Source organism: Neofelis nebulosa, chromosome 15 (assembly GCF_028018385.1).
Source record: "Neofelis nebulosa isolate mNeoNeb1 chromosome 15, mNeoNeb1.pri, whole genome shotgun sequence".
NCBI lineage: Eukaryota > Metazoa > Chordata > Mammalia > Carnivora > Felidae > Neofelis > Neofelis nebulosa.
Window position 1 is genome coordinate 63,679,858 of NC_080796.1, and position 22,718 is coordinate 63,702,575.

The 22,718-nt window shown below is 39.5% G+C and overlaps 1 protein-coding gene across 6 annotated transcripts; it reads right to left on the reverse strand.

Moving 5' to 3' along the window:
- Nucleotides 1-357: 357 nt before the first annotated feature.
- On the reverse strand, nucleotides 358-21,122 carry BPNT1 (3'(2'), 5'-bisphosphate nucleotidase 1). Of its 6 annotated transcripts, none has more exons than XM_058700447.1 (10): nucleotides 20,996-21,122; nucleotides 15,902-16,029; nucleotides 13,203-13,307; nucleotides 12,354-12,461; nucleotides 10,612-10,660; nucleotides 8,774-8,865; nucleotides 7,623-7,667; nucleotides 4,855-5,052; nucleotides 2,388-2,493; nucleotides 358-856 (listed from the first exon to the last, which is right to left on the reverse strand). In XM_058700447.1, the coding sequence occupies exons 2-10, from the start codon at nucleotides 16,019-16,021 to the stop codon at nucleotides 708-710; spliced, it is 972 nt and encodes a 323-aa protein (XP_058556430.1). In that variant the 5' UTR covers nucleotides 16,022-16,029; nucleotides 20,996-21,122; the 3' UTR covers nucleotides 358-707. The 6 variants fall into 6 exon arrangements, with proteins under 6 accessions (XP_058556430.1, XP_058556428.1, XP_058556431.1 ...); XM_058700445.1 differs by having other exon boundaries at nucleotides 20,897-21,032; XM_058700448.1 differs by lacking the exon at nucleotides 20,996-21,122 and adding an exon at nucleotides 19,415-19,619.
- Nucleotides 21,123-22,718: the final 1,596 nt, after the last annotated feature.

Here is a 22,718-nt window from a genome sequence, read left to right on the forward strand (position 1 = left end):
TTTCATCCACATACATGACATTTTAGTGTATTCATCCCTGGAGTATTAGTGTATTCATCACTGGAATAAGGACAACTTTTTTTTTTTTTTAAATTTTTTTTTTTCAACGTTTTTTATTTATTTTTGGGACAGAGAGAGACAGAGCATGAACGGGGGAGGGGCAGAGAGAGAGGGAGACACAGAATCGGAAACAGGCTCCAGGCTCCGAGCCATCGGCCCAGAGCCCGACGCGGTGCTCGAACTCACGGACCGCGAGATCGTGACCTGGCTGAAGTCGGACGCTTAACCGACTGCGCCACCCAGGCGCCCCTGGAATAAGGACAACTTTTAAAACTACTGTGAAAAACAAGAATGAGATTCAGGTAACAACTTGTGGTTTTGTGCCCTAAAGAAATCTTGTTCACAATAACAGGAATGTTGATTATACAACTGACCAGAATAGGGAGTTGAAATTAAGCCTTCCTTTCATTTATCCAAATACAAGGAGGAAAAGAACCATCAACACACTTACTTGATAAACCCTTCAGTTGTCACAACTGGTCTGGGTGAATAATTAATCAAGAAATTCTTTAATTCCTTTTTCTACTCCTAAGTAAATATAAATCACCGATCAACAATGAATAAAGTGGAACTCTAATTCCATCTAATTAAAGTACAGTATTTTGAGAATCAAGTTCTTCTCCTAGCTAAGTCCATGAGATTTTCCTTTAAGGAACAAGAGCACTTTTAACGGATTCTGGAACTCGACTTGCATAGTAGTTGTGATTGCGCAGTGTGGCCAGGACGCCTGCGGAGTTCATATGCTTCACTTCCTTGTTATACTGAAGGGCATTTCCATGGATATCGGTTAACTTGCCTACAGCAAAAAAACATCAATACGACATTAGTGGCTGACCACATGGTTATGTTTCTACCTATTTTTAAGTTCCTTTTACTTCCCTGTACAATAATATCAATTCATTCTGGATAAGATAAATGAGTGACTAGAAAGGTTAAGTTTTCATTCACTTGAATTTAAAACTATAGAGCAATTTTGACTAACTGAAAGATAACAAACTATTTTTCTCCCTGATTAAAACTAATTTCACTTAGCATTTTTAATTTATATTTCTCAGTATCAATTAATTTCTCTTATCCTGAGGTGATTACATTTCTTGTCGGTTCTACTCCAACACAACGATTCCCATTTTCAGAAGTGTTTTCTTTATTCTTCCATTGAATATTAATACTTTATTTAATAAGAGTTTAAGTGAAGTATGTTCATCAAATATAATTGTGTTACAATACAGTTTAATTATATACTTTAAAGAGATGGGATTGTGATGAATCTAACTTCCTTGTCATGTAATATACTAATGAGATATTGATAATATATTAGGAGAAATGATAGAAAAAAATCAAGTGTTTCAAGAGTACAAGTGAACTGATGTCTATTAGAAATTGAAAAATCATCTTGCTATGTATATATTTGTAGTATATTTTCAGTCAGATTAAAAAAAATTCTAACTCTATGATCTTAAGCACTAGTACTAAGATATTTACCAATATTTGCTTAAATGAAATTGCAGTGAAGACAATGGTGATGAATATTTTACTCTTCAAGGAAAAAAAAAAAAAACCCTAGTAGCATTAAAGCCATAAATCATTAAGGGCTTAAATGAAGCAACTGTATGTGGGGCACCTGGGTGGCTCTGTTGGTTAAGTGGCCCACTTCGGCTCAGGTCATGATCTCGTGGTTTGCAATTCGAGCCCCGCGTCCAGCTCTGTGCTGACAGCTCAGAGCCTGGAGCCTCCTCGGATTCTGTGTGTCTCTCTCTCTTTGCCCCTCCCCTGTTCACGCTCTGTCTCTCTCTCAAAAAAAAAAAAAAAAAAAAAAAAAAATTAAAAAAATAAATCAACTGTATGTAGGGGTGCCTGGTTGGCACAATTGGTGAGTGTCTGACTCTTGATTTTGGCTCAGATCATGATCCCAGGGTTGTGGGATCGAACCCTGAATCAGCGTGGAGACTGCTCAAGATTCTCTCTCTCTCTCTCTCTCTCTCTCTCTCTCTCTCTCTCTCAGTCTGTCTCTCTCTCTCTCTCCCCCTCTGCCCCCTCTCCTGTTCTCACTCTCCCTCTAAAATAAAAAAAAAATCAAATCAAATCAAATCAAATCAACTGTATGTAGATCAAAGTCCAAAAGGTAAACAATTACTAAGGAAAGAGGAATTTACTGAAAATCTATTTTCTATCTCTATGAAATACAGGAGTTGCACTGGCTAATCTCTAGGATTCCTTCTAGCTTTTATATCCTCACAGTCTAGGTAAAATAACATACTGAAAAATTATATCTTAGCATAACATAAAAACTATAAAAACTCTAATTCCCCAAAATAAAAGGGACTGACCTCCCACAGCATGTAAAATAACTTCTGGAGCACAAGTATCCCATTTCTTACATCCAGGACTTGCAAATACATAGGCAGAGGCTTTGCCTTCAATCAGCTGAATAATCTGTAAGGTTAGACATAATAATTATCCTTGGACCATGAAATAATTGAAAAACAAATCAGAGAAATTGCTTTTTATCAAGTATACTTCAATTCCTCTGTCCAACTCAACTTAGGTTAAAGCTTTTAGCAGGTTTAAATGATATGAGTATTAGGGAGAAACATATAGAATACTATAGAATATAGAAGAATATAGTGACCTGAGGGGGGAAAGTGGTTTAATAAGCTACGAGTCTATCGGAACAGTCTTCATAGTCCTAGTCAGATAGATTTAATTTTCTTTTTATTATGTTGTTTTTCTCTTACTGTAAAATCAACATATTGCATATTATAGAAAAATGAAAGTTTTTCAATCTCGTAAGGAAGTGACCATTGTTAGATAAAGGATAGAAGAATATCAAGTAGTGCGCTAATGTATAAACTATAGTAAGTCCTAACAGATACGCAGCGCGGACTAGTCTAACAAGTAGCTTCTGAAGTCTTGGGAATCCTATGCATTGCGGTTTCTAATGCCAAAATATGAATTTTTAAATTGTCATCTTAGTAACTCTTACAACTCTCAAACAAAACTGAGGTCACTGATAGAAATTGCATGATTCTATAAAGAGCAATTATATCAAGCTTTCATTAGTTATTTACTTATTTTTTGGTTATGCTGTAAAATAATCAGTACTATAAAATTCAGATTTCAAATATTCAGATGAGGAGGCCACACTGACAGAATGAGGAAAATCCAGGGAATTCTTGAAGGAAAGGAATTGGTCACATTCAATTGTTTTTCTTGATGCTCAAGAACGCCAGCAAACTTGATTAAACCTTCCTGGAGACTTTTAAGTAAACGGTTTTCCTTTCATTTAGCAACTGTGTGTCAAGTCTTATTATGGGCCAAGAACTATTTCAGGTATATTTTTTGAGGGAGGAAGGGCTATAGCCTTCATTAGATCCTTAAATAAGTCCTTGATATATATAAAAAAAGTGAATAACTGCCTAACAAGGTCTTTTTATAGGAGAAAAGGTGGGGAATGTGCAGGATGGGGACTTTGTTCCTAAGGGGTATGGTGCTCCTTGGGAATAAAAGATGTAATGGGATTTTTGTGGTTATAAAAGTAAGGGCAAAGAGCAATCACACCTGTCACTATTTATATTTGGTGAATACCAAGAATATATTTTTACTTTGAAATGTTTTAGGTTTCTTTCCAAAACATTATTATTTTTAAACTCCTATTTTCATCCTCATACCAGTAAGTGCTTTTGAAAAATCTAAAAATGGTTGATTATTGCTTCCAAAGGGTAGGTGAAGAAAAATTAAATCCACTCAGTTCGGTAAGTATTTATTCTTTGCCTTCCTGTGCCAGGCACACAAGTGTGCAATGCACATGCATCCAGAACCACGGGCAGTATCACTAGCTTCTGAGCTGGGGGATGTCGTGAGATAAGGCTTGGGTGTGTCCAAGGAACAAGATATAGAGGAATTTACATTCCATTCTTATAGGCTTGGATTTTCAATTGTGGTGCAGGGAGGTGTCCAAGGGTCTGGGGCAAGGGAGTGGCAGATGGTAAGTTTTGCATGTTTAACGGCTCTTTGTTAATGTGAGGGCTGGGACTGAACAGAAAGACCACTGCAAGCTGTAAAGTCTGGGTGAAGGATGATAATAGGATTCAAGTAGGGTGGGGGCAGTTAAGATGGACAAGAGGAGACATTAGGGAGGAATTAAGAAGATACAGAGATAGGCTGTGAGGAATGAAGGAGTGTAGGAAGACTTTCAGGTGTCTGCCTGGAGCAGTTAGGAAAATGGTGGTGCCATTTAGCAGACAGGAAATAGGAGGAACGCACATGGAGCAGGAAGAAAAAGGAAGAGCTCCAACTAGACATGTTGACTTTGAGATACCTGAAGGATGTCAGGATGATGATATCCAGGGGGGCAATCAGAGGAGAAGAGATCAGGGCTGGGAAGGATGAAGATCAAATTGTGTTCCATTTCACAATTTTTTCAGGAGGATGGAAGCCTAGATGAAAGAATGGGGGAAGCATCCAGGAAAGGCAGGCAGGCCCATCCTTGGAGTCTGCAGAATAAAAGATCTAGAAGTAACCCCGGAGAGTCCTCGAGAACAGGAGGGCTGGCAAGAGGCACAGGATCTTATCCTGGTGACTTCCATTAGCACTGAACACTCTTAGGTAAAAAAGACTTGAACCATAACATTTTTTAAAAATTCAAATGTTGCTGAAATGTGCCTTTGATGGTCAGTTACAATCTCTAATTCTTTCTCCCCAACCCTGATTTCACTTTTTTTTTTTTTTTGTAAAGCTTGGGATTTCTGTCAAAGACTCAATTGCATTTCAGCGGAACGGCAGACGCTTTCGTACCTTATTTCCTGCTCCTCCCACTCGTAGCACATCGTCCGGGTTCATAGCCGCCACGCAGTCCATCACCAACTTGCTGCCATGGGACCGGGTGGTTGTGATGATGTGTTTTCCAGCAGGTGCCTCTTTCAGCTGAAACCCAAAGGCACCTAAACCTAAAACTCCCCAGATTGTCCTCCCCAACACAGCATCTGGTCCTGCCTATATAAATGAGTGAAACAGAAAAGCTTGTAATAGTCTGGAGAAAAATGTCAGCCATAAATAGAATGCTGAGTTATGTTAGCATCATGATTTTTTTGAAATAAAAATATGATAATGTTATAAAGAACCAGAACAATATCATCGACAATGAAATTTTCCTGAGATAATCAGAGGATTATTCTCTTGTTGTTTTGGCTAATAATTGGGTTTAAGAGGCACTGAAGGGAACTTATGGTTATTCCTTGAAGTCCTCAGGCAAGGAAAAATCATATACCGATTCGTGTCTCTCTCTGAATCAGCCAATGATATCGTTGTTGTATCTGAAAATGGTTGTTTGCAAAAGGTACTAAAGTACCCAGGAAATGAAACACCATATACTGATTACTACTTTTCATCATCTAAGGAACAGCAAGGGTCTTGTTACTATGGGAATAAGTAACAGTGATAATGTATTTTGCAGCTATGGAGACACGGCAACTGAATAGGCTGATACTGAAGAGTAGCCACGGATAATGGGGTCAGGGTTAACATTTTTACTGACAATTGTGGTGGTAAAATGGCAATGATAATGCAATCTTAGCACCTGCATTTTCCTTTGCAGAGCTCAAAGAACTTTGTTTTAGCTATATACTTTATACAGAAAAACAAAACTTGTATTTCATGGAAAGTAAAACTGATGCATAAAATCATTAGCACAGAGTCATCAAAACACCATTATGTTAATATACTAAACATATACCAGAGACATACAGACATATATGTTACTGAATTCTAAGCAAGTACCATACCAGGCACTATACTAAGTGCCTTACATGTAGTATTTCATTTAACCCCCCAAGCAACTCCATGAAGCAAGTATTACCATCCTTGTTTTACAGATGAGAAATATGAGATGTGGAATCATTAAGTAACCTGACCAAGGACTCTGGGAAGACCATAACCAAACTCAGGCTCATCTGTATTCAAAGCTGATATATCCTTCATTGCTAAATTATACTGCACTTTACTTATCAAAATGCTTTGAAACACATCATCTTATTTGTCCACTGGCGGCATCCTGGGTGCTGTTATAGTGAAATATGCTTATGTTGCAGGTTGCATTCCGTGGGAAGCAGACTCTGAATTAGGGAGGGTGTTCATTAGGGAGGACCCTTGGGATTAACACCTGTGCAAGGGAGGGAAGGAAACATGAGTGGGCAGAGGGAGAAACCGAGCTGTGATGCAGATCCAACAACAGCCTCAGCTGATTAGCTCTGAAGCTAGAATGGCCCTCAGGGTGGTAAAAATTGGAAGGAAATACCAGGCATTTATACTCATGCAATAATCAGTCATTGGAAATGGACTGCCTTGAAAAAGGGCACGTCACTGGGTGAGGCAGCTCTTTTCAGGTGAGACAATGCTTGAAGAGGCTGCCTGCTGAAGGCGGTCTGTGCATAGCTCTCCCTGCGTATGGGGCAACAAAGGAACCAAAGAATAAGCACTTGGTGTTCAATATATGTTCATGCGCTTCCTCTGTTCTGTAGATTCTTGAATCTACACCACAGGAGAGTCTTAGAACCTGAAAAGTACAGATGGGCTCTGGTGCTCATTGGGCCTCAGTTTGATTGCTGAGATAAATCTCATGCTCTCAAGAAACTTATTTATCAATTCATCTCCATTTATTCTGAAAAAGAACGGAAATCATACTAAAAGAGCAGACATGGGTATTCTGGTTCCTAAAATGTCACATTCACTCCATAAATGAGTATGTAGGCAAAGAGGATGTGACCAAGGAATCTGGCACCTGGGTGCGATAATGCAATCCCATGAGGCAGCCAGCTAGCCTTCCTCTGTGCTCCTGATCTCTCCATCTCCTTCAAAAGCACCACACCAACTTTCTGGACGTAACAAAGGCTTCATGATGGTTAATTACAGTTCATAATGGTTAAGAGGCTATCTCTGACATAAAGACCAGTTAGGTTTCTTTGCACTAAGCCACCCTGCTTCCTTTAAGTGCTTACCAGGCTCAGTACCTGTTAGAAGTAATACTAAAGTTCAAATTGTTAGAAGTCTTCTATCTAGCTCAAGAAGGCAATATAGAGTAATGGTAAGAGCCGGGACCTCGGTTTCAGTCTCCAGATCTTGTCCATGACAGGCAAGTTACTTGCCTGAGTTTCGTCTTCTTTAAAACAAGGATAAAGGTTTCCTTATAGGACTGTGGTATTACATGAGATAAAGCCTGTGAATCTCTTGAGTCTGGCAGCACACAGTAAGCTCTTGATAAACTTTAGCAATTATTCTTATACTGATGACTATTTGAAGCTGAATATCCATCCTTGAATACCATCAACAGAGCTGGGCAACTTTTCCACTTGTTGCAACAAATTTTAAGGCATATGCAAGCATGAAGGATGAGAGGAAAAAGAGAGTACAGAAGGGACTGTAGAGGAGACAGAGGTGGCAGTGGGAGAAGCAGGACAGGAGGAATTGAACAGACACACGAGAGGGACAATGGCCACCTGGGTACCACAAGCAGCCTGCCTTGTTTTCTACCTACTAGTGGAGCCAAAACCCTACCTATTTTTTCTCACCTTTGCTTCATTCCCGTGTTCCCTTAACTTCTGTTTTTCATTGTTCTGTGGAAAATGAATACAAGTTTTCTAATCTCAGAAAGAAGTGATGGAAACTATCAACAACCCCTAAGCACTGCGATCGTCTTTGGATGAAAGGTGCCATGCATTACAACATCATCTGTGAACTAAACACCCCTCTTTTGAGTAATGGTATTAACTTACTTTAAAGTTTACATAAAAACCACAAACTTGTGTCTGCGTATAGTACTGTATAAACGTTAAAGTCATATTAAAAAAATTAAAAGACACTTAAGCAAAGTAATACGAGAGAGTTGTTCAGTAATGCAGAACTATTTTTGCTAAATAATTTTAAGAGGCACATAATTATAAATAAAAAGTTATGATCATACACATGAAAAAATATCTTAGAAGCAAAGATTAATCCTGCTCTTAAACTCAAGCTAGCAATTCAGAAGTAATAGTCCCCACTCTGGTTACTTTGATTCTCCAAGTTCTATCAAGGTCACAGTAATGCAAATACCTCAACTGTTTCATTTCAACAATTTCCTTCAACATTTAATGTGATTTCACAGTATATTTATGCCTTGGAATTACATTATTCTCTTGTTTCTAAGGAAGGCAATTTCTTGGGAGCATAATAGAAAGTCAAAGCAGATTAGAGAGACATAATAGGAGAAATGAGTGCAAGAGCATAGCTAGTTCTATTATCAATGCTGACTGCAATTTAGGGATTATATAGCTTTACCTGGAAAACAACATGGCTAGCATCTTTTCTTGGTTGAAATGGCTCATTTCTTCAATATGCTTCAAGAATCACCTGTAAATCAGGTGTCTCAATAACCAAGCTAATCAAGAACCATGTCAGTAATTCCCAAACTTTGGCATTCAAATAAGGCATACATAAAAAAGTATATGTAGTATACATAGTGTCCCTCTGTACACACAAATACATACGTATACATTCCTCGTATCAGTGCCCTGAGGGGTTCTGATTCAACAGGTCTGGAGTATGACCTGGGAATCTGTATTTTGTTGACTTCCCTAATAACTGCATGGGCAATGAAGTTAGAAATCACTGGATTAGATAACATCAGGAATCATATAACACTGTATCTAATAAAATATTTTTATATCATTTATAGTAATACCTGGTAGTTGTAATACGGCTGATTAATAACTCCTGCTATGGCTCTTCCTTCATAAGCAATTCCAATAAGAACTGTCACGTTGTCAAGAAGACCTATGAGGAAGAAATGAATATCAATTATATAACTTTCTCATATTACATATAATGCATCATCAGCACATCAACTGCTCCAAGTTATTTTTGGAATAAAGGTAAGAAATTTGTAATGATTCATCCACGATCAATCCCTCTGCTGGCAAAATGCACAAATTATAAGAGATAGCTGGCCAGAGACAGAAGAAGGATCTATGGCCACTTAACTGAATCAATAGGCATGGTCTCATTAGTACAATTTGTAAACCAATTGAATAAACCAGCCATAACTCCACAGCCATTATTGTCAAACTGCTGTGACCTTCTGCCACCATCCATGTCACTCCTGCCTGCTGGATTACTCCCTGTTCCAGGATTACTGTCTAGACCTCCATTTCAAGTCTCTAAGGTAACATGTCTCCAAGTGGGGTCTGTGCGTTGTCAAGCAGCATCAGAATTAACTGGCATGCTTTTGTTTGTTTGTTTGTTTTTTAAAGTCAGCTTGATGCCCAACATAGGGTTCAAACTTACGACCCTGAAATCAAGAGTCTCATGCTCTACTGACTGAGCCAGCCAGTGCCCCTTAACTGGCATAATTTTTAACACTGATTCTCAGGGTTCTTCCCAGAGCCAGTGAATCAAATTCTCTGGAGGTGGGGGTCAAGATCTAAACAATCTATCTGGGTGTTCTTATATGTACTAAGCTATCTAGAGCTTCTCTATTTCTCAACGGATCATTGAGAAGTTGTACTGCGTGTGCATATGTACATTTGCATATACACTGTGCAACAGACTCATTACAGGTATGTCTCATCCAAAGACAGAGAAAGTTTTTCTAATAATGATGTGAAATCTTCTTTTTCTTAAGCTATAAAGCTGAGAGCCAGTATCAGAAAACCTATGTAGATCTCTGTTTCAAAAATAAAACTCTAAGCGTATGTACACTATGCTCCTAAAACCTAAGCTCCTAAAACTCGGAGCATGGTCTTTTTACTTTAATGCTGTCCATTTTATTTTAATCTGCTGCTTTCTGAGTTTTCTCATTGTAGACAATTTCACAAAGAAATATTGTACTGTGTTTCCAAACTCATCTTTATTTTTTTCCTAATTTTTTTAAGTTCATTTATTTATTTTGAGAGAGAGACAGCAAGTGGGGGAAGGGCAGAGAGAGGGAGACAGAGGGTCCAAAGCAGGCTCCTCGCTGTCAGCGCAGAGTCCGGTGTGAGGCTTGAACCCAGGAACCATGATATCATGACCTCAGCCAAGGTTGGACGCTTAGCCGACTGAGCCTCCCAGGCGCCCCTCCAAACTCATCTTTAAAGGTGAGGCTGTGAGTGAGAAGGCAGCTCACAGTTGAGGGGAGGGTGAGTGGAAGCGGTGTGGGAGGGCAGAGGCGGCACAGCCCAGCAGTGCAGCTGGGCTTTACATTGTTTTCTACCCCAACAGAGCTGGGGGTTCAGCGCTGTCACTGTTGACACTGGCTTAGTGTCAGCTATCCTCACCTGGGGGACATTAGAATTGTGCGGCTGTTAGACGGTTGGGGGGGGGGGGTGGTATTTGAAGGAGATGAATTTTCTCCCTCGCTGTCTTGACACTCACTGATATACAATAACAGTTAGCGAGGATGAGCACAAATATAGCTTCAGGCCATGGACGTGAGATAGGATACCAGGTTTTCACGCAGCAGACGAAATATTAAGTGTTGCCGACCAAATATCATACACTAGACCTATTGCTGTTGCGAACAAATACCAAAGAAATACCAACCTTCAGTGTATTCCTTCGTCCCGTCCAGAGGATCAACCCAGACCACAAGCTAAATAAGAGAAATATCCAAAGTAAGTATACAGCATTTAAAAAATAGGTTTAAGTAGATTAAAAATACTTTTTTCATTTTCAAAATTATACTATGAATTGCTTAAGCTAATGTCATCAGTTTCGTGATAGTAAAAAACCTTATATTTTGTAATCATGGAAAACGTCCATTTAAATTGGAGAAAAGTCTGATTTAAGAATTTTAATTTTTTTTTTTTTAACATTTATTTACCTTTGAGAGACAGAGAAAGACAGAACACGAACGGGGGAGGGGCAGAGAGAGAAGGAGACACAGAATCTGAAGCAGGCTCCAGGCTCCGAGCTGTCAGCACAGAGCCCAAGGGGGTGCTCAAACCCACGAACTGTGAGATCGTGACCTGAGCCAAAGTCGGATGCTTAACCTACTGAGCCACGCAGGCACCCCTGACCTAAGAATTTTAAATATGTGGGGCGCCTGGGTGGCTCAGTCGGTTGAGCGTCCAACTCGTGATTTCAGCTCACATCATAATCCCACGGTTGTGGGATCAAGCTCTGCGTGGGCTCTATGCCAAGTGTGGAGCTTGCTTAAGGTTATCTCTCTCTCTCCCTCTGCCCCTCTCCCCAACTCGCACTCTCTCAAACAAAGACTTTTAAATACAAAATGCTTAGGGGCGCCTGGGTGGCGCAGTCGGTTAAGCGTCCGACTTCAGCTCAGGTCACGATCTCACCATCCGTGAGTTCGAGCCCCGCGTCGGGCTCTGGGCTGATGGCTCGGAGCCTGGAGCCTGTTTCCGATTCTGTGTCTCCCTCTCTCTCTGCCCCTCCCCCGTTCATGCTCTGTCTCTCTCTGTCCCAAAAATAAATAAAAAACATTGAAAAAAAAATTAAAAAAAAAAAAATACAAAATGCTTAACTAATAAATTTGCTGTCACCTGAACACTAAACACAATGCTATGAACACACTGAGCTCTATGTGGTAATACAGGGAAAACTAAAGTGGCACCCAAAATATTTTGAACAACATGTGGCTCGTACTCACTTTGGCATATAATGCTGATTTAAAAAAATAACGACAGTCTGACTTTAACTTAAGGATACCAATAATATACAGCAAAGAAAAATGAATGTTTTATGAACGGATGGTACATTAAAAAGAAATCCCTTCTCCTTAGGATTTTAACGTGATTCACGATATGTAGCCATTACCCACTAGAGCTATAATGCTTGATGTGAATTTGTGAATGAGGCATATTTCGGATGGAAGACACCATGTTTCATTTTCTTTCTGTCCTCCAAATCACAGAGCAAAGTGCCTTACTCATAGTAGGTATTTGATGAACGTATGTTAAACAAATCAAAATAAGTAAGTAAGGGGATTTTTACGGCCTTCTAAACATATAACGTAGGGATCTATTTCATCTCCTTCTAGCAATGGAATGTTTTACCCAAATCTAACAAATTAGATGTTCTTCCTTCAGGTATTTTTAATAATAGTTTTAGAGAAGAAGCCAAGAGGATGAGAAACTAAACCCTAACTTAACAGATCATACATTCCATGTGGTTGCCTGGTACTTCTATGCTGGCCCTGAAAGATTTCAAGCTCCTGGTTGGCCCTATTTTATATCTACCAACTTCTCAACATTACTGGCAAATTTTATCTACTAGAGCAACAACATGAAGGCTGACAAAGAACGAAATAATGATCTGGATCATACGTCCTCCTCTTTAATAGCACTGTACTGTGATGGGCACGGTTGCTTCAGTATCTCCTCCCACTGACCATCTTCAATCAGTTCTTGATCTACTTCTTCAGAAGGCAGATCCTAGGGCAGAGAACACTGATGGTCACTGAAGCTATTTGGTGTTTACAGAGCAGCCTTTGTCTTCGTAACAGAACAACTGCAGCACCGTGGGTCACGAGGGCTTCCTGTTTGCCCTTTATGTTTAGAGTTTAACCGAGTAGAAAGTAAAGCAAATCAAATCAAATTGCAAAAATGACCACATATGGCTGAGCAAAGTTGACTACAAAAAACCCCATCCTTCTTATCCTGAACAATTAAAAAATATATACCTCAGTGCTATAAATGTATTTAAGTAAAGTTGTTCTGACATCTGATACCTCCCTCTCAAACACAGGACAGGCAAACTCCACCACTTCCAGTGTTATAGTCTTTGGGTAAGTGCACAAATACGCCTAATTTTAAACAAAAAACGCAACGAGAAATAACAAAATCCATTTTTATTCCAAAGTTCTAGAACTCATCCCATCTTATAGTTTGTCTGCTGATTATTACAACAGGAACTATCTTTTACGGTCTAGAAGTGAGATACCTGCCTAAAAATGGACCAAAATATTTTATTATCAGACATTTCCTTCAAGTCCAAGGAATATGACAAATCATTTTGGTGTTAAAACACCAGATACAACACTTTGAAATAGGAATAGTGGTATATAAGTCTTTAAGGGGCAATTGTAAATCCATATGGGGAACAGTCATTAAAAACATATTGCATCACACATATTGTATCACAACATTGAATTCACAGATTCACACAAGTCTTACCTCCTCCCCTATAATTGTTAGTTTGGGGAATTTACGTGCCAGTGAAGAGCATACACTCATTTGTGCCAACCGGTCAGCTTTGGTCTGCAGGTCTGTGGGACAGGTCTGCAACAAAGAATGCAAATTTCAGCAGAACTAGTATGAAATAAGTTGTCCTCTGACTCCTAACACATGGGTGTCCATATCATTTAAATCACACTGTCTACTTTTAGATTCATGGAACTTAACACCAAAGGAGTCAACTAGTTTCCCAGTTTGGTTTTTCTCATGGGATTTATAGTGGTTAAAGTTTGGAAAGGAGTTTTTAGATTATTAGACCATTTTATCCCCCAATTGAGAAATCCTCTTCATAAGATCTCTACATCAATCTTTTTTTTTTTTTAATGTTTATTTATTTTTGAGACAGACAGAGACAGAGCATGAACGGGGGAGGGTCAGAGAGCGAGGGAGACACAGAATCCGAAGCAGGCTTCAGGCTCTGAGCCGTCAGCACAGAGCTCGACGCGGGGCTCGAACTCACAGACTGCAAGATCGTGACCGGAGCTGAAGTCGGACGCTTAACCAACTGAGCCACCCAGGCGCCCCTCTACATCAATATTTTACTTAAAAAGGATGAAGAGAGAGGAAATTGATAACTTTCCATGGCAATCGGAGCTAAAAACTTTATCTTTAGCTATTTGAAAGGTATTCCTTACATGGATCCTTCTACAACTTCTACTCACTAATCTTCTACTAGTCTACTCATCTGCTTCCCTAATAATTCAATAGGTCCTCAGGATGATACAAAGAATTCCTATTTCTCAAATATAAAAAATATGAAAATGAACAGCAATAATATTCGACATGTATAGCTCATCTACAATATTCTCACTCAAGCCGTATGTCAGATAGTCATTCTAGTGCAAGACAGTGGAAAATCTGGTAATTGACAGCTACAACCTCTTTTGTTAGTTTGCTTTCACAGAATTATGAAATGTTGCAATTTACATATGCCTGGTTAGGTGGGTTTACGGATTATGTTATTTCAAATAGCAGAAATTTTATAATACTTTTGAGTGAGAGTGAGACAAGGGAACGATCATGAAAATCAAAGACTCTTACGCCACACTGAAGTCTGCTCGTCATCTCAATACAAAGTAACTGTATAATATAGGGCCACTGAGACAAAGATCTTTGTTTTATTTCCTAAAGAATTGTGTCTGGCACATGGTAGCCGCTCTAGAAATATCTGCTGAAACTTTGAAAAGATTTGTTAAATTTGGAGATAACATACAGCAATCAAGTCTACACACTGCTCTCTAGAGAAAAGACACTGACGGCCATGAAGTATACGAGGAAAGCTATCCCAATTCTTTTCTTCTCCAGGATACTTCCTGTGCTTTCTACTGACATAGTGCCAGACCTCATCTGGTACTCGATACTTTGTGTGACAAATTTAATTTTGCCCTTCCTCTTTTAAAATGAGCTGTCAACAAGTAGATATAAAGTACTCGAAGCGTCTGACAGTGCGATTATTACCTTTTTCCTAACTTGAATACTGTGTTTCCATTACTTCTGAGCTACAGGCTACAATGTGGTACATCTAACACAATGACAATATAAAATCAATGTAAAAATAAGCGATGCCGTAAGGAAACTATCTGAAAAGAAATGATCATAAGTATTGGCAGTGGTGGTGTGATGGATAACGTTTCTTTATTTTTGCTATTTTTCTTTATTTCCTATTTTTCATAACAGTAAAAACACTTTATAAAAAAGGCAGTGAGATTAGTAGCCTTCTGAAAGTTGCCGAATTACATTGCTGATTTATCACTCAGTATGTTTTCAACTAAAACCTCTTTTTCAAACAATTATAAATCAGATTTACTTCTTATTCCTTGAACATTAATACTTTGGGACCTTATAATTATTCCCAATATAATATCCTGTTGGACTTGGCCCTCTTTTCTCAGTGTTTGTAACTTTTTGAATACTTATTCTGTGATCCAATATATTAACTAACCAATATATTAACTACTCTTACCAGGTTCATTTTTTGATAAATTTGGTAAGTGTGATTTCTTTTTTTTTAATGTTTATTTATTTTTGAAACAGCACACATGCACACCAGCGGGAGAGGGATAGAGAGAGAGGAAGACAGGAAATCCCAAGCAAGCAGGCTCCCTGCTGTCAGTGCAGAGCCCGACGTGGGGCTCAAACTCACGAACTGTGAGATCATGACCTGAGCCAAAATCAAGAGTCCAACACTTAACCAACTGAGCCACCCATGGGCCCCAGATAAGTATGATTTCATGTCTTCCTCTTCCACAACATTTTTGAGAAGATGCGTTCAATGAATTAAAACTGTATTAAGTTAATCATTAGAGAAAAAGAGAAGCAGAGTCTTATGATCTATCAGCAATGATCTTTTCTTGGTTGACATGAAACATGAATTAAAGTGAAATGTTTGGGGCCACCTGTGTGGCTCCGTCGGTTAGGCGTCCAACTTTGGCTCAGGTCATGGTCTCATGGTTCATGGGTTCGAGCCCCGTGAGCCCCACATGGGGCTATTTGCTGTCAGCACAGAGCCCGCTGCGGATCCTCTGTCCCTCTCTCTCTGCCCCTCCCCTGCTCGCACTCTCTCTCTCAAAAATATAAATAAATTAAACTTCAAGGAACAAAAATAAAGTTGGTATGAAATGAGATGAGACTTTCAGTACCTTCTCCACGATACCCAGGTCTCCTTCAGCAAGAACACGTCTGATTATGGTTCCTGCCTTTTGAGCAACAGAATACGCCGAGGCCACCAGCCGCATCAACACAGTGTGACTGGAAGCCATGATAAGCCCTGGGGGGGAAATGAAGAGAAAGTTGTGTTACTTTCTACTGGTTTTATTTACTTGAATTCATCTCAACACATATTTATTGAGTGCCTAACTGTGCAGATTCCTTAATAAATATTTACTAAAAGAGACTTGGAAAAACTTGCATTTCAGCATTGATTCTTTCAATAAATTTTATAGCACTCTCTCTCTGCAGATGGTACATTTTGAAGCATAGGGTAAGCTGGCCCAGGCCTATGAGCATGTGAAAAAGTTGGATGTATGAGATATATGAATGTATGTGCAAAGGCCATGGAAGGTGCTGTAGAGACTAATAAGATAAAACATCTGCCACCGAGGAGGTAATATTTTGGTGGATTGGCGATAAAATATTATAACCTAAAGCCTGTAACATAAAACTAGTAGGTGCCAAGAGAGGTATGGACAGCGTAAGGGATGTGGATGGATGTGTGCAGTAATTAAAAAGAGGAGGGACTGCTCGTGATGATAATTAGTTCCTAAAAAACACAGAATAGTCCATTACAGATTAAATAAAATTTAACCTGCTGGTTATTTATTACTACCATTGTCAGTTACCAGATAAAGAGAACAAGTGACATAATTAATTGGGGTAAAGACCAATCATGTGGAAAAGTAATGAGTGTCAGAATAGCCCCTGGCCCAATGAAAAATGTGGAAAAAAACAGCCTTTAGGATAAAGTAAATTCCTCTTTGAAAATACAAATACAAATTCTGCAATTTTAGTGACTGTTCTGAGGCTGCAATGTACCATTCAGATTCCCTTCAGGGCTGAAGGACATTTCCCCAGCTGCTGAGAGTGCCACGAACAGATGGCCCTTACCTGCCACCTTTCTTTGGGAATTTATCTGCTAAGATGAGTCACTTCACCTGAAACTGGTCAACAGAGGGGATGGATTTAAAGGTCACTCCACACTCCAGCTGGGTGCCACCCTAACTCTGATGGCTCATCCGAGCTTCTGAATGCCCAGCACGGTTGGTTGACCGAGACCTTGGCTGGGACTCTGTCCTGGCCCAACTCCCAACCCCCCACAAGGCATCACTGCTTACTTTCCACTTCCCACAAGTGATCCCAAGAACACTCCCTAATAAACCTCTTGGGCTTTATCTCTGTCTCAGAATGCTTACAGGGAACTGCCCGATGATCCCCTCCCCCCTCCCCCAATCAAATCAGGTCAACATTATTTTAATGCATTAAAGGAACACAAAACAGAACAGAAAAGACATTATAAACCTCAATTCAGCAACAGCCATCATCCTACCACCAATTTCTGACTGCATGTTTGATCTGATGAGGCTTTCAAGCTCTTTTTTACATCTTTTTCCTGTCATCCACATTTTATTCACAGGCATTATGAACATAATTGAGACAAAAAACAAGTGAAGCGTTTGAAACCCTTCAGAAGGAGAACATAATTGAATTTGATGTAAGGTAATGAACACCATCCTGTGGCCAGTAGCTGTCGGGAATTAAGATGAAAATAAAACAAATTCCTATGTATTTAAATCCTGTTTATCTTATTATATCATCAGGCTACAGTCATTTTCTTGGCATGCTAGGTACTACATGTGGAAAAACTGCTCATGAAAATTACTCATGCAGGAACACCTCAAATTGAAAACAGGAGAAATAATTCAGCAAATACTTTGTGGACTTTACCTCTACTCCCTTAGTATCCATGACTGGCTACCTATCTGATTTATTCTACTCTGGAAAAGGTAGTCTTCAGGCAACTAATTACGTACTGCCCAAATGTCTTAACCGCTGTTGTGGTACTATGTGTTGGTATGCTTGTTCAGTCCCCATCTTCTATAAAATGACGTTTATGAAAGTCAGATCCTTTTCCCTCACTGTGTGGTAGTGTTCTAACTTTTCAAGATATCATTTACCTTTGAGCTAATTAAGCAATCATTCTAGACTTATCAGGCTTCATATCTAAATAAACCACTTCCCTTTATGTTTGCCAAGTTCACAGTATTTTTTCATAAAGACAAGCTTTCAGGCTGTCTTTTTACTACATTCCTCATAAAATGCATACTACATGAACTGCCATTTAAAGCTAACATCAGTTTCATAAGAATGGTTTGGTTTTTAATTTTGTTTATGTTTATTTTTGAGAGAGAGAGAGAGAATGAGCAGGGGGAGGCGCGGGGCGGGGGGCAGAGGATCCAAAGCGGGCTCTGCACTGACAGCAGCGAGCCCCATGTGGGGCTCCAACTCCCGAATCCTGAGATCAAGACCTGCGCCGAAGTCTGATGCTTAACCGAGTCACCCAGGCGCCCAGGCGCCCCTAGGTTTGATTTTTAAAGAGATCCTGCAAATCACTTCTAGTTGGCAAGTAAGAAAATATGCCAACCAATTTCTCTGAAATACTTTGATCCAAACATAATTAATAAAATTATTATCCCTGTCTAATATTCTTACATATTTCTTGAACAAATGAATACAACTTTGGCCCTTAATATAAAGAAAATTAATCTAATCACAGTATCAAAATACATCTGTAAAAGAGGTTCCTGTTAGCCTTTTTAATTGCGTTCCCTCCCAGAACCCAAACGAGAATCACCTGTTGGAGAATCACTCGTTGAAGGTATTGGAGCGCCAGAGCAAGTCTGAAAAGCTACCTGCAAGTTGCTAACTTCCTTATAGCAGGTCAAATTACACACACTGTACTTCCTTCTCTACCAGTTTTATACCTTCTGGGTCCTAAAACACCGCCTTTTGTGAACACGTCTTTCTGAAAGCTTACTCAAAACATCATGAGGTAGCTAAAGGCACAGGCACTGGAGCTCACTGCCAGTCTTCAAATCCTGGCTCTGGCATATGTTAGCTGTCCGATCTTGGGAAAGCCACTTAATTTTCTGTGCCTCCAGCTGTAAAACGGAGCTAACAATATCATCTATAGCATAGGGTTGCTGTAATTATTAAATGAGGATTGCATGCAAAGCACTTGTAACAGTTCCTGGCGCAAAGTAAGCACTAAATGATACTGGCTAACCATTATTGTAATAATTGTCCTCATTACTGGCTCTCCTGCAGAGACATCAGGGCAGTGTTAAGGGCAAAACAATTCCTATAACTTCTGCAACATTATTTTGACCCTGGGGTCAATGTAATATGTAGTATGATAATATGTAATCAATGTAATATGATAACCAATACGACCCTGAATCACAGTACAGATTCTTTTTCATAACATTTGGAGGTTGAGGTTTAGAGTATGTATGAAAAAGGTTGCATGCCAGTTAAGGCTATCAACCTGACATCCCACTCTTTAAGAAATCTTTACAGTTGCCAGTAGGGCTAACTTGGAAGGATAAACACAACAGGAATCAAATGATCCATTTCCTCTGATAGCCTGGGAAATGTACCTTGAATCGATATAAAGGTGGTGAGCACATGAGGATTAGGATCCAAAAACGAATGATGACGGGGCGCCTGGCTGGCAGTCGGTTAAACATCCCACTTTGGCTCAAGTCATGATCTCATAGTCCATGAGTTCGAGCCCCATGTTGGGCTCTGTAACGACAGCCCAGAGCCTGGAGCCTGCTTTGGATTCTGTGTCTCCCGCTCTCCCTGCCCAAACATTAAAACAATTTTTTAAATGAATGATGAGTTCCCAATCAAAATACAAAGATTATATATCTTTTGAAACCTGATCAAATGATGCTAGGTGCAAAGGCATCTGGAAAAATAAAAATATGAGCACGACAGAGCAAATTCTGAAAAAAGAACAACAAGCAGAGATACACTCTTTACCAGTTATCAAAATACGATATAAAACTATAGTAATTAAAGAGTTTAGTCCTGGGCAGAATTAAATTCCAGAAATAGATACTACAGGTGGTATTTCAAATCACAAGGGAAAGTTAATTGTGCAAAAAAATGACAAGAACAATTACTAATCTTTTTAAAAGTTAAAACTTTCTGCATTCTTTGTATCAAATATATACTCCAGATCAATGAATGATTTTAGAAGTAAAGAATGAACCATAAAAGTATGAAAATAAAACTATATTAAATATTTTATAAATTTGGTAAAGGACTTTTAAACATGAGAAAAACTAACAATCTATAAAAGAACATTGACAAATTTGACTGCATAAAAACTAAAATATCTATGTAGCCAGTTTACCACAAAGCAGATGAGTGACAAAATGAGAAAAAAAAAATTTGTATCACAGCCTAGACATCTGAGTTAACTTTGGTTATGTAGAGGGCTTTTTACATCATCATGTTAAAGATAAATAATCCAGTAGAAAAATGAGCAAAGGACACAGTCTATTCCTAGAAAACGAAAAGCAATGGCCATTAGTTAATTACATGAAATGCTCAACCTCACTAATTATGAAAGAAATGCAAATTAAAACAGCAAAAGATGATTGTTCATGTGTAAGACTGGCATGGATAAATATGACCAATGTGGGCTAGCCTGTGAGGGAACATCCTCCAGAGCACTGTTAGCAAGGATGCATTCAAGCAAGTCTATAAGTATGCAGCAAAGACAGTAGGAAGAATGTGTGCTATTTTAACGAAATTTAATTTTAGGCGTAAGGCAGTCTCTAACGAACCCACTGTCTAGGTTTGCCTTGCTATTTCTACAATATATTGCCATGAAAAGATCCCAGAGCACAAAAACAAATCAAACAATCAAATTGTTGACACTCAAGAATCTAGGTCCAAAATTGGAATGTCTGGAGAGGCAATCTGATTCCCGCAATCTTTTCTTTTCTTTTTTTAACATAAATCCCTGAAATCTCCTTATATCTCTGCAAAGGGGTGGAGTTAGGGGACCAATAAATGACTCAGATCTGCCCAAGGCCCTTGCTCTGACCCGCAGGGGAGAAACTTACAGTGACAAGCCTGGAACAAAGCTAGACGAAAGACACTTGGAAGGTTGACAACAACAACTAAAAGCTATCAAGCAACAGGTCCCTGGTAGCTTCCAGTACCTGGCCTTCTCCCCGGCAGTAGGTCGTACGTTGGCGGATGCAGGACAACCTACTGCAGCTACTGAGCATGCGGGAAATTCGGCGCAGGCGCAGAACAGCTGCTCCCACGACCGCGGGAGACTCCGGACCTGCAGGGTAACTCCGTTTCTCCGTGTTTTCCCTGAACTTTTCGGCGGCCATGTCGCCTCGGGTCACAGCGAGGGGTGTGTCTACTTTTAAAGGTTCATTCTGATTTCAGGGGTCTTCCAGTCCTCTTTGTATGTATGTTTCACTCTTAAAATGTTAGTAGTAATGTTAGATAGTAATATCGCCCTGCGGCGGCCAGCGACTGCTTAACCTCGAACCCCAGTTGTTCGAGAAGTGGCTTCAGGAGGTCCACAACACCTGCACTTCTGCTCGCAATGGCAGTGGGGCTCTCTGCGAAATGGTCACTAGCTTTTACCTTTTTTTTTTTTAAACATTTATGAGATTTTTTTTTTTTTTTTGTAATGTTTATTCGCTTAGAGAGAGAGAGAGCACAATGGGGAAGGGACAGAGAGAGAGAGGGGGACAGAGAATCCAAAACGGGCTCTGACCTGAGCCTGATGCCGGCTGGAACTCACCAACGGTGTGATCATGCCTCATGACCTGAGCCCAAAATCCTATGCTCAAGCGACTGAGTCACCCAGGTGCCCCAGCATTTATGAGATTCTTAAAAGGGTCTGTGACCCTTTCATATGTCTGACAGTAAGCCCTGGGGATAGTCTCTTTTCCTGGCTAGATGTTCCTTGTTAACGATTTGGGGGTTTTGTTTTCGCTTCTCGGCGGCAGGGAGGAAAACCTGCTTATGATTTTGTATTCTTAAAGGTATCCTTCATATTAATAAAGGCACTACTTTCTTTTTAAATTAGATAAGTAATTCATGACATTCTCATTGCTTAAAAGAAAAAAATGCAAAGGATACTATCTGCCCAGGCCTTTTCTTAGAGCATGTGTTTTGGGATTGGAATTTTGCTCTCTGTCTCCTGAGAATGCAGAGCCATAATGCACATAAGTGTAGTTTAGACACTTAGACACGTTTTTGTTTTTTTTTTAATTTTTTTATGTTTATTTATTTTTGAGAGAGAGGGAGAGACAGAGCGTGAGCAGGCGAGGGGCAGAGAGAGAGGGAGACACAGAATCCGAAGCAGGCTCCAGGCTCCGAGCTGTCAGCACAGAGCCCCATGCGGGGCTGGAACTCACAAACCTGAGATCATGACCTGAGCCAAAGTCGGACACGCTCAGCCGACTGAGCCACCCAGGCGCCCCCAAACGTAGACACATTCTAACTGCAGAATTCTTATAATTTTTTTATGATATTTTCTCCACTACTATGCACTTGTTTTATCTTCACCTGATTTAACAGCAGTTTGTTTTGTGTTTTGGAGATTTTTCTTTACTGGACTCTTTAGAGCATTCAGCTTGATTTTCATAAAAGCAATTACCTTTGCATTAAAAAAAACCGCATTGGTTTTGGGAAGAGAGTAGTCAGTGAACCATTTTTGTTTCTGTGTGCTCTTCTGTAACTCCCAAACTTTTATGAGTAGAAACAATAATTTCCATTAAAAAATAACAACAACTCATCGGAGAATATCAACAAATGGCTACCATTACAGGAGTTCTAGTTTGAGAAATCTTTTTTTAAAACTTTTTTTTTGAATGCTTATTTATTTTTGACAGAGCATGAGCGGGGAAGGGGCAGAGA